At 32.6% G+C, this 16,065-nt stretch overlaps 1 protein-coding gene across 7 annotated transcripts in view; it reads left to right on the top strand.

Moving 5' to 3' along the window:
- LOC134686692 (transmembrane protein 135-like) overlaps positions 1–16,065 on the top strand; it is a 97,851-nt gene that overhangs the window by 74,143 nt on the left and 7,643 nt on the right. For 4 of the 7 annotated variants that reach the window (XM_063546373.1, XM_063546370.1, XM_063546372.1 and 1 more), the window contains exons 7-8: positions 13,516–13,554; positions 14,420–14,571. In XM_063546373.1, coding sequence (XP_063402443.1) covers positions 13,516–13,554; positions 14,420–14,571 — 191 coding nt within the window. Of the gene's footprint in view, positions 1–13,515; positions 13,555–14,419; positions 14,625–14,942; positions 14,996–16,065 lie in introns of all 7 variants that reach the window. The other 3 variants (XM_063546368.1, XM_063546374.1, XM_063546369.1) reach the window with 2 other exon arrangements.

The raw sequence follows: 16,065 nt of genomic DNA, 5'->3' as shown, positions 1-16,065 counted from the left end.
TGTCCTATTAATAAGTCAGGAACCTGATGTTCAGTAGTTGTTGTTTGTTGATGTGGTTCTTTTGTGTTATATTGTTTCTTGTTTTTTTTTATATACAATGGTTTTTCAGTTTGAATGGTTTTACACTAGTAATTTTTGGGGACTTTTATAGCTTGCTGATTGTAGTGAGCCAAAGCTCCTCGTTGAAGTCTGTACTTTGACCTATAATGATTTACTTTTACAAATTGTGACTAATGGATGGAGAGTTGTCTCATTCAGGCACTCATACCACATCTTCTTATATCCATCAACCACTTTACTTCTGCAATATTTATCTGCTTTCAATAGTTAATTCAATTTTGCAAACTCTTAACTATTTCTTGTGGTTAAATATTTAATCAAATAATTCAAATTTATAAATTTTAACTATTTCGCGTGGATTTATATTTTAATCAAAAGAGCAGCTATGGGTGATTGTTTATCATTATAACACCCAGCAGATAGCCTGACCATAAGGAAGTCTGGAGGTTGTCCTGACGTGACAGGTTATCTCAATGATTGACAATTGATAGCCGAAACTGACAACCTCCTGGCCTGGACATAAATTGTTTTTATTTATATTGGTAAAATAATGATAACATTGACAGTAAATCTTGTGATAAATTTGTATTTTAATCAGATAAGTTTGTAGGTGGATCTTGCTGAAAGTAGGCTGGACATTAGTAAGGTGATATCTGTTAAAGATTTCATGGCTGAGGGGAGATAACTCATTTTTTTTTAAATCAAGCTTTATTGGGGAAAAAACATGTTAATCAAACAAACTCAAAGCCTGTAATAAAGTTCAATAATAAGAAGAAAAGCATTAGTATTTGAGAATTAACATTTAAATATGTTTTATCTTAGGTGCTCATCTAAAATCAAAAACATGACATATCTTAACAAGATATTCCATGTTAAAAAGTTAGCAGAGATATTTGTGTCCAATTAGGCACATTACTCTTTTATTTTATCATATGTAAAATAAATTTGGGAGGAAAATGCAGTGTGAATGAGATAGAAGTAAAAAAAGTACTATTGACCTCCATTTAGAGACAATTATTTATTTAATATTAGCAAAGGTACTTTTACATTTCTAAACAATTGTATAGAACACTTCATAATGGATTTTTATGCCCACCTACGATAGTAGAGGGGCATTATGTTTTCTGGTCTGTGGCTCTGTTCGTTCGTCCGTCCGGCCGTCAGTTCGTTCTTTTGTCCCACTTCAGGTTAAAATTTTTGGTCAAGGTAGTTTTTGATGAAGCTGTTCCATTATCAACTTGAAACTTAGTACACTTGTTTCTTATATGATATGATCTTTCTAATTTTAATGCCAAATTAGACTTTTGACCCCAATTTCACGGTCCACTGATCATATTAAATGATAGTGGGAGTGGGACATCCGTGTACTGGGGATCGACACATTCTTATTCGCTACTGTATTAGGTATATTTATCCAATTTATAGAAAAGTACCTACATTTTCACAGTATTACAAATTGGAAAAGTGAAAGATAATAAAACCCTTGATACTTCCCTGACTGTTTAAAAAGTAATAAAGTGTACCCTATTTTGTGAATTGCTATTTGTTTTTCCATGTCCTGGGACATATGGAAATGAATGTTTTCACACCATGCATGCAGTATTTAATTCCCTTATTACAATAATTTGGATGAAACAATTGAAATATGTGAACAAATGATCATTTCCTTCCCATTTTGTTACGATCCCAGTATCAAATTATCGGTGGAAATGTCAGACGCATAGATGAAAATGATGATAGATAACCATCTATTTAAATTAAGGTCACATGATAAGGGCGAAAATTGTCCTCACCATTAAAAGGTTTCGTCAGACCATTAATCACCACGGCAATCAAGTTTGGTTCTCCCACGTTAGGACTAAAGTTTAAAATGAATGGTCATTGTATTTGGAGAGGTATAGGATATATAGTAATCTTTTAATCAATTCATCACTCTAAGCTACTGTAATTTAAAACGACTTTTTTAATAAAATGTTTTTGGATACATTTATTTAGTGACAAAATGAAAAATTTGTTACATTGATTTTCACATATTCCTTTCCTAAAAAAGGTGTTCAATTTCTTAATTTAAAAAAAAAAAAAAAACTTTATATATTTATATATTTGGTTTTCTAATTTCTAATTTTTTATTTTGTAAAACATAAAATACTAATTGATTTGTCTCAGCTGAGTGCCAAAATAGACAAATAGAAAATATTTTCACTTGTACATGAATTTTTTTCACTCAAAATTCCAACCTCAGGGTCTGGGAAATGGGGCAGATATTTGATTTCTTTCACAGTTCTCAGAAATAGTTTTCCTGGTGAGATGACCTTAAGGAAAATCTGGAGGTCAACCCTGTTGTGCTTTTGCAAAATTTTTGTGGTCAGGACCTACAGGCCACAATATAAAAAAAGACTATGTGGTATGATTGCCAATGAGACAATTCTCCACAAGAGACCAAAATGACACAGAAATTAAAAACTATATGTCAAGATAAAGCCTTCAACAATGAGCAATGCCCATATCTCATAGTCAGCTTTAAAAGGCCCCAAAATGACAATGTAAAAAAACCCAATTCAAACAAGAAAACTAACAGCCTTATTTATGTAAAAAATCTTAATACAGATTACCATTGAATAACTAGAGAATTAATGTCAAAATTAAGATCCTAAATGTGTGAGTTGTTGATTAAAAATTGTGTCATATCTATATTTTGTCATACTTAAGATGATATTTCAATTCTGCACCAAAACTTCCCCTGTTAAAGTATGCAGAGAAATTTTCGGTTTATAATATCTCTCTTTTTAACTGTTATTGCAATTTAAAAGTGATTTCATATGATTTAAACCTATTCACACTTTGAATTATCATAATTGAAAATATTTTATTTGAATAAGGAATCGTAAAGGATGAATTATGTCTAAGAATAAAAGTTAATGGTTAAATTGATGTTAAAAATCTTTAAAGGATTTTAAACATTAAGTTATCAGCTGCCGATTTATAATGCTGTTTTTTATGCCGTTATCGAAATGACTATTGAAAGTGCTATTGCAGTACAGATTTGATGGTTTAGTGCGTTAATTCTGTCATATTAAGTCATAAGTTATTATTCCTAGTATTGATTGGTAGTTTATTGTTAGTCCCAGTGTAGCAGTAGCATTGCTAGGAGTTTGTCCTTTTTGCACTCAATACTGTTAATTATTGTTAGTCCCAGTGTAGCAGTAGCACTACTAGGAGTTTGTCCTTTTTGCACTCAATACTGTTAATTATTGTTAGTCCTAGTGTAGCAGTAGCATTGCTAGGAGTTTGTCCTTTGTGCACTCAATACTGTTAATTATTGTTAGTCCCAGTGTAGCAGTAGCACTGCTAGGAGTTTGTCCTTTTTGCACTCAATACTGTTAATTATTGTTAGTCCCAGTGTAGCAATAGCATTGCTAGGAGTTTGTCCTTTTTGCACTCAATACTGTTAATTATTGTTAGTCCCAGTGTAGTAGTAGCATTGCCAGGAGTTTGTCCTTTGTGCACTCAATACTGTTAATTATTGTTAGTCCAAGTGTAGTGGTAGCATTGCTAGGAGTTTGTCCTTTTTGCACTCAATACTGTTAATTATTGTTAGTCCCAGTGTAGTAGTAGCATTGCCAGGAGTTTGTCCTTTGTGCACTCAATACTGTTAATTATTGTTAGTCCCAGTGTAGTAGTAGCATTGTTAGGAGTTTGTCCTTTGTGCACTCAATACTGTTAATTATTGTTAGTCCCAGTGTAGCAGTAGCATTGCTAGGAGTTTGTCCTTTGTGCACTCAATACTGTTAATTATTGTTAGTCCCAGTGTAGTAGTAGCATTGCCAGGAGTTTGTCCTTTGTGCACTCAATACTGTTAATTATTGTTAGTCCAAGTGTAGTGGTAGCATTGCTAGGAGTTTGTCCTTTTTGCACTCAATACTGTTAATTATTGTTAGTCCCAGTGTAGTAGTAGCATTGCCAGGAGTTTGTCCTTTGTGCACTCAATACTGTTAATTATTGTTAGTCCCAGTGTAGTAGTAGCATTGTTAGGAGTTTGTCCTTTGTGCACTCAATACTGTTAATTATTGTTAGTCCCAGTGTAGCAGTAGCATTGCTAGGAGTTTGTCCTTTGTGCACTCAATACTGTTAATTATTGTTAGTCCCAGTGTAGTAGTAGCATTGCTAGGAGTTTGTCCTTTGTGCACTCAATACTGTTAATTATTGTTAGTCCCAGTGTAGCAGTAGCATTGCTAGGAGTTTGTCCTTTGTGCACTCAATACTGTTAATTATTGTTAGTCCCAGTGTAGCAGTAGCATTGCTAGGAGTTTGTCCTTTGTGCACTCAATACTGTTAATTATTGTTAGTCCCAGTGTAGCAGTAGAATTGCTAGGAGTTTGTCCTTTGTGCACTCAATACTGTTAATTATTGTTAGTCCCAGTGTAGCAGTAGCACTGCTAGGAGTTTGTCCTTTTTGCACTCAATACTGTTAATTATTGTTAGTCCCAGTGTAGCAGTAGCATTGCTAGGAGTTTGTCCTTTTTGCACTCAATACTGTTAATTATTGTTAGTCCCAGTGTAGTAGTAGCATTGCCAGGAGTTTGTCCTTTGTGCACTCAATACTGTTAATTATTGTTAGTCCAAGTGTAGTGGTAGCATTGCTAGGAGTTTGTCCTTTTTGCACTCAATACTGTTAATTATTGTTAGTCCCAGTGTAGTAGTAGCATTGCCAGGAGTTTGTCCTTTGTGCACTCAATACTGTTAATTATTGTTAGTCCCAGTGTAGTAGTAGCATTGTTAGGAGTTTGTCCTTTGTGCACTCAATACTGTTAATTATTGTTAGTCCCAGTGTAGCAGTAGCATTGCTAGGAGTTTGTCCTTTGTGCACTCAATACTGTTAATTATTGTTAGTCCCAGTGTAGTAGTAGCATTGCTAGGAGTTTGTCCTTTGTGCACTCAATGCTGTTAATTATTGTTAGTCCCAGTGTAGCAGTAGCATTGCTAGGAGTTTGTCCTTTGTGCACTCAATACTGTTAATTATTGTTAGTCCCAGTGTAGCAGTAGCATTGCTAGGAGTTTGTCCTTTGTGCACTCAATACTGTTAATTATTGTTAGTCCCAGTGTAGCAGTAGCATTGCTAGGAGTTTGTCCTTTGTGCACTCAATACTTTTAATTATTGTTAGTCCCAGTGTAGTAGTAGCATTGCTAGGAGTTTGTCCTTTGTGCACTCAATACTGTTAATTATTGTTAGTCCCAGTGTAGCAGTAGCATTGCTAGGAGTTTGTCCTTTGTGCACTCAATACTGTTAATTATTGTTAGTCCCAGTGTAGCAGTAGCATTGCTAGGAGTTTGTCCTTTGTGCACTCAATATTGTTAATTATTGTTAGTCCCAGTGTAGTAGTAGCATTGCTAGGAGTTTGTCCTTTGTGCACTCAATACTGTTAATTATTGTTAGTCCCAGTGTAGCAGTAGCACTACTAGGAGTTTGTCCTTTTTGCACTCAATACTGTTAATTATTGTTAGTCCTAGTGTAGCAGTAGCATTGCTAGGAGTTTGTCCTTTGTGCACTCAATACTGTTAATTATTGTTAGTCCCAGTGTAGCAGTAGCACTGCTAGGAGTTTGTCCTTTTTGCACTCAATACTGTTAATTATTGTTAGTCCCAGTGTAGCAGTAGCATTGCTAGGAGTTTGTCCTTTTTGCACTCAATACTGTTAATTATTGTTAGTCCCAGTGTAGTAGTAGCATTGCCAGGAGTTTGTCCTTTGTGCACTCAATACTGTTAATTATTGTTAGTCCAAGTGTAGTGGTAGCATTGCTAGGAGTTTGTCCTTTTTGCACTCAATACTGTTAATTATTGTTAGTCCCAGTGTAGTAGTAGCATTGCCAGGAGTTTGTCCTTTGTGCACTCAATACTGTTAATTATTGTTAGTCCCAGTGTAGTAGTAGCATTGTTAGGAGTTTGTCCTTTGTGCACTCAATACTGTTAATTATTGTTAGTCCCAGTGTAGCAGTAGCATTGCTAGGAGTTTGTCCTTTGTGCACTCAATACTGTTAATTATTGTTAGTCCCAGTGTAGTAGTAGCATTGCTAGGAGTTTGTCCTTTGTGCACTCAATACTGTTAATTATTGTTAGTCCCAGTGTAGCAGTAGCATTGCTAGGAGTTTGTCCTTTGTGCACTCAATACTGTTAATTATTGTTAGTCCCAGTGTAGCAGTAGCATTGCTAGGAGTTTGTCCTTTGTGCACTCAATACTGTTAATTATTGTTAGTCCCAGTGTAGCAGTAGAATTGCTAGGAGTTTGTCCTTTGTGCACTCAATACTTTTAATTATTGTTAGTCCCAGTGTAGTAGTAGCATTGCTAGGAGTTTGTCCTTTGTGCACTCAATACTGTTAATTATTGTTAGTCCCAGTGTAGCAGTAGCATTGCTAGGAGTTTGTCCTTTGTGCACTCAATACTGTTAATTATTGTTAGTCCCAGTGTAGCAGTAGCATTGCTAGGAGTTTGTCCTTTGTGCACTCAATATTGTTAATTATTGTTAGTCCCAGTGTAGTAGTAGCATTGCTAGGAGTTTGTCCTTTGTGCACTTAATACTGTTAATTATTGTTAGTCCCAGTGTAGCAGTAGCATTGCTAGGAGTTTGTCCTTTGTGCACTCAATACTGTTAATTATTGTTAGTCCCAGTGTAGTAGTAGCATTGCTAGGAGTTTGTCCTTTGTGCACTCAATACTGTTAATTATTGTTAATCCCAGTGTAGCAGTAGCATTGCTAGGAGTTTGTCCTTTGCACACTCAATACTGTTAATTATTGTTAATCCCAGTGTAGCAGTAGCATTGCTAGGAGTTTGTCCTTTGTGCACTCAATACTGTTAATTATTGTTAGTCCCAGTGTAGCAGTAGCATTGCTAGGAGTTTGTCCTTTGTGCACTCAATACTGTTAATTATTGTTAGTCCCAGTGTAGCAGTAGCATTGCCAGGAGTTTGTCCTGTGTGCACTCAATACTGTTAATTATTTTTGTTTCAATGTAAGCATCTTACAGACCTACATGATTAATTGTTTTTTGCTCAATAAACGTCCAGTGGCAATTATTTCATGCTTTTTCAAGATATAGATACTTAATTTACAAAAATTTCAAGGGTAAACAATGACCATCTAAGCTAGGTCATTAGATACCAGCATTTATATGAAGGGCCAGAATTTTGGACAGCCATTTGAAAACAATTTTATGCTGGACTTTGAGGGACAGAAATGATGGCTTGGAATTAAGCTTACTGACACATTGACCCCAAGAGCCACTTCACTTAGTATGGAAATGTGATGTGGCAGTTGTTAAATTGTGTAAAAAACATTATTTTATGAGTTTTATAGGAAAATATCAGATAATGATAATACAATTACATTCAATACAAAATTTAGAATAAACTTGATTAAATCTTTTTTTGTTAATATCAAACATATGTCTGAATTGTAAGAAAGTATTTCCATATATTTATAATTGTATGTTCTGACCAATAACAGTTTTGATACCTGTCATTATAATTAGTTATATCTTTTCTAAATGAAGATATTAAGAAGTGAAACCAGATGTCACATGACAGTAGAATAGATCACATCTCTAATTATATCATCTTTTGTTATTTATTTCCTAGTGTCACAGATGTGTACAAATAGTGTGCACGACTGAGTATGTCAGCTGTGTAAGAAATAATTCTACATTCAATTGTATTGCATCTTTTTAATTTTACATATATTGGTAAATTTTTAAAGTAGTACATAAATTCATAATTGTGTCCATATCCAGATCTCGTTATTTTCAGAAGTGGATACAGGGTAGAGGGGCCTTAACCTTTTCAAATTTTGAAAACATATGTTCTTAAAATAGTATGATATTCTTGGATTTTTGTTTTACAGTGTTGAAAATTTGATTGAAAAGTTCATAAAAAAACACTTTAAATTATTCCTGATTTTTTTCTTAAAATAAATGAACCAGTGATATTGTGTGTAGTTAGATTGCTGTCTTGAAAGAGAATAACAAGGAGTGGCGTGTCCATGGGGTAGGGGTTTCAGGGTTGGAACTTGGACCCCCCTTTTTTTGACAATCAGTGCATTTGAATAGGGACAAATGGTTGATTCAACCCACCCTTTATCCTGAATAAGAACCCCCTCCCCTTTTTGAAAATGGCTGGATCCGTCCCTGGCAAGGAAGCCATTAGTTGTGAAAACAAGTTAGTCAGTCATTGTACTAAATGTTGTTGACTTTTAACATAAGTATATATAATATGTGACAGTTACCATTAAAGCTGGCGTCAGTTGTAAATAACTAAGTACTAACATGTATTTGTAACTATCGTTGTAACAGATATACCGTCTGTCATGTACTAATGTTAGTCTTATTAATTATGTCATGTGAACTTGTTTTTTGGTCAGACAAGGTCAGAAAGACCAAAGGTTTCAGTGCAATCCCATAAATGTCATTTTATTAATGCACTCGGCTTTAAACATAACATATTTCACCCACACAGAGAGAGGGATCAGGTCAAAAATTCTTCTGAAATATAGGTATTAATATGCTTAAGTTGTAAACGACATTTAAATAAGGTTGTGAAAAATGTGATTGTACTTAGGCTTGATAAATAGAGAAGAGATAGAACTATGTTAAAAATGTAAAATCTTGTAAGATTTTATGTAACTTTACATGTATACATTGTTGGACTAGCAATTCATATCATGCATTCAAAATCTAACCTACGAAATAATGCCTTTCTAAGAGGGTTGTTATGGAGGTTCCTTCATGATAAATAATGGGTGAATTCTTGTCAAATGACATTGACAGCAATTTTTGGTGCAACGATAATTATTTGAGACCACTTAACCATTCACGTTATAATTTTAACAAATTGGATACTAATTATAACAGTAGCTGAAATTGACCGTTTGATGCCAGACGGGAAAGGGCATTACTTAACCCTCTTCTAAGCTGGGTGGAAGGAAATTTTTTTGGGACATGAGGATTGGACCTTTTTTAACTTTGACAAAATTTTGATTTTTTTTTATTATATTTTGAAAAGAAAGCTTTATAATTTGGAAATTCAGGATGACACATTTGGTACCACCCCCTTTCAAGAATCAAGAAATGGTGCAAAGGTCACATTTTTAAATGTCATCTGCTCAAAATGATGTGCAGTTTACCATGCAAGTAGTCTAGTATTTTTAGTATGGTATAAATTTTGATAAAGTTACAGAACTGAATTATTTTACTTTTTTTTCCATCTCTCACATATTCTTTTTCATTTTTACTAACAAAAGGTAATCATAATAGAGAACAGATGATAAAAATCAGTACAGGAAAAAAACAGTTAACTTTGACTTTTATAACTTGCCTCATAAAAGACCTATGTGAACTAACATGAACAATGTATATTTTTTATCAGAGATCTTTCCACCCCCAAAAACCTGACAAGTACATGAATTACATACATTGTAAAGTTGTATTGCTGCTTGTACTAAAGATGTGTTAAGATAAGGAATCCTATAAAACAGAGGGGTAACAGTAATTTCTGTCACATGAACAGACAGGGAACAATACTACAGAATGTCAGACCTTTGTGATAGCAAACAGTTAAGATGGTTATATATAAATTGAATGTGTAGAACATGTATTTTGGAATAAAAATTATTGATGATTTGTTAGTACTTTTTATGTACATAAGTACATTGTTTTAACAAAAGCTTAAGCAACATAATTATTTCTGAGAATTTGCCATTTTGGAAGAATGAAAAAAATGAAAAAAATGTATATTTAATAATGACAAGTTTTTTGTTGGTAGAATTTTTTTTGTATAATTTTACTTCTTAATCATTGACTCTTCATCATTGTCCATGACTTTCTCCTTTTCATTGACTCCTATACTCTTTGTCATTGCCTCTTCATCATTGTCCATGACTTTCTCATTTTCATTGACTCCTATACTCATTGTCATTTCCTCTTCATCATTGTCCATGACTTTCTCATTTTCATTGACTCCTATACTCATTGTCATTGCCTCTTCATCATTGTCCATGAGTTTCTCATTTTCATTGACTCCTATACTCATTGTCATTGCCTCTTCATCATTGTCCATGACTTTCTCATTTTCATTGACTCCTATACTCATTGTCATTGCCTCTTCATCATTGTCTATGACTTTCTCATTTTCATTGACTCCTATACTCTTTGTCATTGCCTCTTCATCATTGTCCGTGACTTTCTCATTTTCATTGACTCCTATTCTCATTGTCATTGTCTCTTCATCATTGTCCATGACTTTCTCATTTTCATTGACTCCTATACTCATTGTCATTGCCTCTTCATCATTGTCTTTGACTTTCTCATTTTCATTGACTCCTATACTCATTGTCATTGCCTCTTCATCATTGTCCATGCCTTTCTCATTTTCATTGACTCCTATACTCATTGTCATTGCCTCTTCATCATTGTCCATGAGTTTCTCATTTTCATTGACTCCTATACTCATTGTCATTGCCTCTTCATCATTGTTTATGACTTTCTCATTTTCATTGACTCCTATGTTCATTGTCATTGCCTCTTCATCATTGTCCATGACTTTCTCATTTTCATTGACTCCTATACTCTTTGTCATTGCCTCTTCATCATTGTCCATGACTTTCTCATTTTCATTGACTCCTATACTCATTGTCATTGCCTCTTCATCATTGTCCATGACTTTCTCATTTTCATTGACTCCTATACTCTTTGCCATTGCCTCTTCATCATTGTCCATGACTTTCTCATTTTCATTGACTCCTATACTCATTATCATTGCCTCTTCATCATTGTCTATGACTTTCTCATTTTCATTGACTCCTATTCTCATTGTCATTGCCTCTTCATCATTGTCCATGACTTTCTCATTTTCATTGACTCCTATACTCATTGTCATTGCCTCTCCATCATTGTCTATGACTTTCTCATTTTCATTGACTCCTATACTCTTTGTCATTGCCTCTTCATCATTGTCCATGACTTTCTCATTTTTATTGACTCCTATACTCATTGTCATTGCCTCTTCATCATTGTCTATGACTTTCTCATTTTCATTGACTCCTATACTCATTGTCATTGCCTCTTCATCATTGTCTATGACTTTCTCATTCTCATTCTACTAATTTTTACTGACTCGCTCTCATTTCATAGTCTTTGACTTCTACTCATTTACAATGGCATCTCATTTATATTGACTACTCATCTTTACTGACTCGCTCTTTGACTTCTATTCATTTACAATGGCATCTCATTTATATTTACTACTCATTCCCAAGAACTCCTCATCATTTGCATTCTCCATTGCCTCCTTACAAGTTGTGTGTTATCTTTCTTTTAGTCCTAGATTCTTTATTCTGGTAACACAGTCCATCCTGAGGATCGTGTTTTTGTCTACATTCTTCCCTCTGTTGAGAGATTCTGATCTTTCTTCTGTTCGTCATCCATCTTTCTTACATTCCTCCCCTCTTATGATAGATATCTACAGATAATGTTGGCAGTACGTAATCAGGCTGATTTATTGACTTCTACATTTAATTGATCAAGTGCCAGTCTAAGATGCTTCAATTATCTTCTCTTGTCAAGGATTGACATAGAATTATCTCCCCTTAAAATAAATTGATTTATCTAATTTTGACATAATGGGAGGTTACCTTGCTTCATATAAAAACATAGTTGTTAGAATAGATACTTGTAACTTGTATGCACTTGAGAATGAAGTTCTAGAATCTTATAATTTGACAAATGTACAATGTTTTATGCTTATTAACTTGTAGCAAAAAGTTTATTTATGCTGTAAAACAGGATTATATATATGATTTTTAATGGAGTTTATCTATATACTACAGTATTGCAGACTTGAGTAGATGTGTTGTCAGTTAAATTAATTTACTAATACATAATACATGGAGGTAACTTTTGGAGAACATACATGTCTGTACAGATTTGCTTTCAACTGAATACTTTCCAACTTTGACCTTGGTGTGTTTGCAAGGTTCAATTTTTTTTCTATCAGCCCTGAAATTATCAGAGGAATCGAACAACCCATTGTTGGGTTGTTGCAATCGAATTAGTAGTTTGAACAAAATTTTGCAATTTTTGTTATTATCTTAGCTTGAATATTATTTTAGATGGATATAAACTGTAAATAATGTTCAGGAAAGTAAGATCTACAAAAAATGTCAATTGACCCCTTGAAGAGTTATTGCTCTTTAAAGACAATTTTACACAATTTGTTCATCAGTGAAGTTTGCTAACATTTAAAAATCTTCTTCTCTGAAATACAGGTGAGAGATTCAGGCTCTTGAGAGCCTGTCGTTATATTGATATGTACTGTGGATTTATTATTATTTGTTGGATACCAATTTTCGTGGGTTTTGTGGGTGCAGGTGTACCACGAATTCAAATGTTCAAAGAATAACATATTTTCAATAGGCTTTGTATACAGAGATTGTCAAAACCACAATATAAAATATCCACGAATATGTAAGTTTTCAGCAAACCACAAAAATTGATACCCAATAAAATAAATGAATTCTAAGTCAGTATATATTTGTTTTTATCACATGTGTCTCCTATGATTTTTGCTTCCAGTGTAAAAATTAAGCAATAAATACCTAAAATAATAAGTATATTATCCTAAGTCAGCATTGAAAAGGAAAAGGATATAAATAAAAAATTTAATCTAGGAATCTGTGAAAAAATAGATCTGATTTGAAAAAAAACAACAATAAACAATATTATAGTTCAGAAAAATGAACTTAAAGTACAATTTTGTATTGACAACTCAACACATTATTATGTAACTTACAGATAATGTGTAATATACATTAAGAAATGTCAATAATAGCTCACTATAACTGATGTGTCACAATGATACCTACATGGATGTAACATGTGTAATCATAAAACACAGGTCACAGCTGAGCTTCAATTCCATTAAGATTTAGATAGATATTAGAAGATTTGGTATGAGTGTCGATGAAAAAACTCTCCATTTAAATACATTTTTGCTATGAGGCATGGCATTTGGTAACTACTGTGGAATTATTATCATTCGTTGGATACCAATTTTTCATGGGTTTTGAGGTACTGGTGAACCACAAATTCAAATGTTCAATGAATTACATATTTTCAATAGGCTTTGTTACATTGTACAGAGATAGGCAAAACCACAAAATCAAATATCCATGAATATGCAAGTTTTCAGCAATCAACAAAAATTGATACCCATGAAAATAAATGAATCCAAAGTATCAATGTAAAAGTAAAGTGATGACTGCCTACAAAAATAGAGCTATTGTTAAAGCATGTATAGAATAAAAAAATAATAGATTTAAAGATGAAGATGTACATTCAGTCACTTAGAAAGAAAATACAGTATATGATTCGGTTCTTCAGACATAATGTATTAATGTCTTTTCTTTATTTTCAGGAAAAACAGTCTTCCTAAATCAATCCTGTCAACATTCAGGTTAGTGTCCTAAGGGAGATAACTCTAATATTATTTTTCTAGTGATCATTGATTGAAACTATTTTGTTCATAAAATTTGTATGTATAAAAAGCAGATTGCATGGTATAGGTTTATAATAATCAACATGAACCACATTTAATTAAAAAAAAAACCACCAAACAAACAGAAACACTTTCTCCTGTAAAAAAATAAATAAAAAGTAGGAAAACCTTTACAAAGAAAAGAAAGTTTGAAATGGATCATGCCAAATGATGAGATTGTAATGAATTATAACTACATCTGTACGCTTATAAAAATATAAGAAAAGTTTATTTTCCATTTGGATGGGCTTACAAGAAGCATTGTACACTATCAGACAATATTATAGAAAAGAAACCCTAGTACAAACAGATCAACATACAAACATTTCACCTCAACAAATAAAACATTCACTCTTGAACAACAACTTATTATCTCTGAGATATTATAAAGCTAGGAAAGCCTTGTCGTTAAATGCATGAAATATTTATCCCTAAACCATGCAACAATGGTACAATAATTATGAATTTCCCAGAATCTAGAAAAGTTTGAATAATCTATAAAAACCATATTCTGTCAATTCAGAGACTTATTTTTATTAATGTGAATAATGGTATGGGATGATTGTTACAAAACATTGTAGTAAGAATTCACATTCTGATATCAGATGCATTATTCTCTATTAAGATTTTCATGAAGTTTCAATAATTAACCTCACATTTTTGTCCTATAAAGGTTAACAATAACAGTAAATGGTCTCAATAATTACAGTATAGGTGACAATGATAGTTACTAGTAACAGTTGCTGGTTAAAAGATTATAATAACTTTACTATTTTTACATTAGTAAGCTTATAGGAAAAGATGAGCTACCATCCACAGCATTATCAGAGGAAACAGAAAAACAGGAACCAGTTCCAGTTAGACAAAATGGTTTCCAGCAACAAATAAAACAGAACAAGTCAATACAGACAGTTGTCAGATGGTTGAAAGATCAAAGTAAACATAGATTATGTCAACACAAAAATAGCTGTATTTATTACACACTAAAGGTAAACATAGACTCTCTCAACACAAATATAGCTGTATTTATTACACACTAAAGGTAAACCTAGACTCTGTCAACACAAATATAGCTGTATTTATTACACACTAAAGGTAAAAATAGACTCTCTCAACACAAATATAGCTGTATTTATTACACACTAAAGGTAAGTATAGACTCTTTCAACACAAATATAGCTGTATTTATTACACACTAAAGGTAAAAATAGACTCTCTCAACACAAATATAGCTGTATTTATTACACACTAAAGGTAAACATAGATTATGTCAACACAAATATAGCTGTATTTATTACACACTAAAGTTAAACATAGACTCTGTCAACACAAAAATAGCTGTATTTATTACACACTAAAGGTAAACATAGACTCTCTCAACACAAATATAGCTGTATTTATTACACACTAAAGGTAAAAATAGACTCTCTCAACACAAATATAGCTGTATTTATTACACACTAAAGGTAAGTATAGACTCTTTCAACACAAATATAGCTGTATTTATTACACACTAAAGGTAAAAATAGACTCTCTCAACACAAATATAGCTGTATTTATTACACACTAAAGGTAAACATAGATTATGTCAACACAAATATAGCTGTATTTATTACACACTAAAGTTAAACATAGACTCTGTCAACACAAAAATAGCTGTATTTATTACACACTAAAGGTAAACCTAGACTCTGTCAACACAAATATAGCTGTATTTATTACACACTAAAGGTAAACATAGATTATGTCAACACAAATATAGCTGTATTTATTACACACTAAAGTTAAACATAGACTCTGTCAACACAAAAATAGCTGTATTTATTACACACTAAAGGTAAACATAGATTATGTCAACACAAATATAGCTGTATTTATTACACACTAAAGGTAAACATAGATTATGTCAACACAAATATAGCTGTATTTATTACACACTAAAGGTAAACATAGATTATGTCAACACAAATATAGCTGTATTTATTACACACTAAAGTTAAACATAGACTCTGTCAACACAAAAATAGCTGTATTTATTACACACTAAAAGTAAACATAGATTATGTCAACACAAATATAGCTGTATTTATTACACACTAAAGTTAAACATAGACTCTGTCAACACAAAAATAGCTGTATTTATTACACACTAAAAGTAAACATAGACTCTGTCAACACAAAGATAGCTGTATTTAGTACACACTAAAGGTAAACCTAGACTCTTTCAACACAAATATAGCTGTATTTATTACACACTAAAGGTAAACATAGATTATGTCAACACAAATATAGCTGTATTTATTACACACTAAAGTTAAACATAGACTCTGTCAACACAAAAATAGCTATATTTATTACACACTAAAGGTAAACATAGACTCTGTCAACACAAAAATAGCTGTATTTATTACACACTAAAAGTAAACATAG

Source organism: Mytilus trossulus, chromosome 10, assembly GCF_036588685.1.
Source record: "Mytilus trossulus isolate FHL-02 chromosome 10, PNRI_Mtr1.1.1.hap1, whole genome shotgun sequence".
Taxonomy (NCBI): Eukaryota; Metazoa; Mollusca; class Bivalvia; order Mytilida; family Mytilidae; genus Mytilus; species Mytilus trossulus.
Note: the sequence above shows the minus strand (reverse complement) of the source record. Positions and strands in the feature narration are given on the sequence as shown.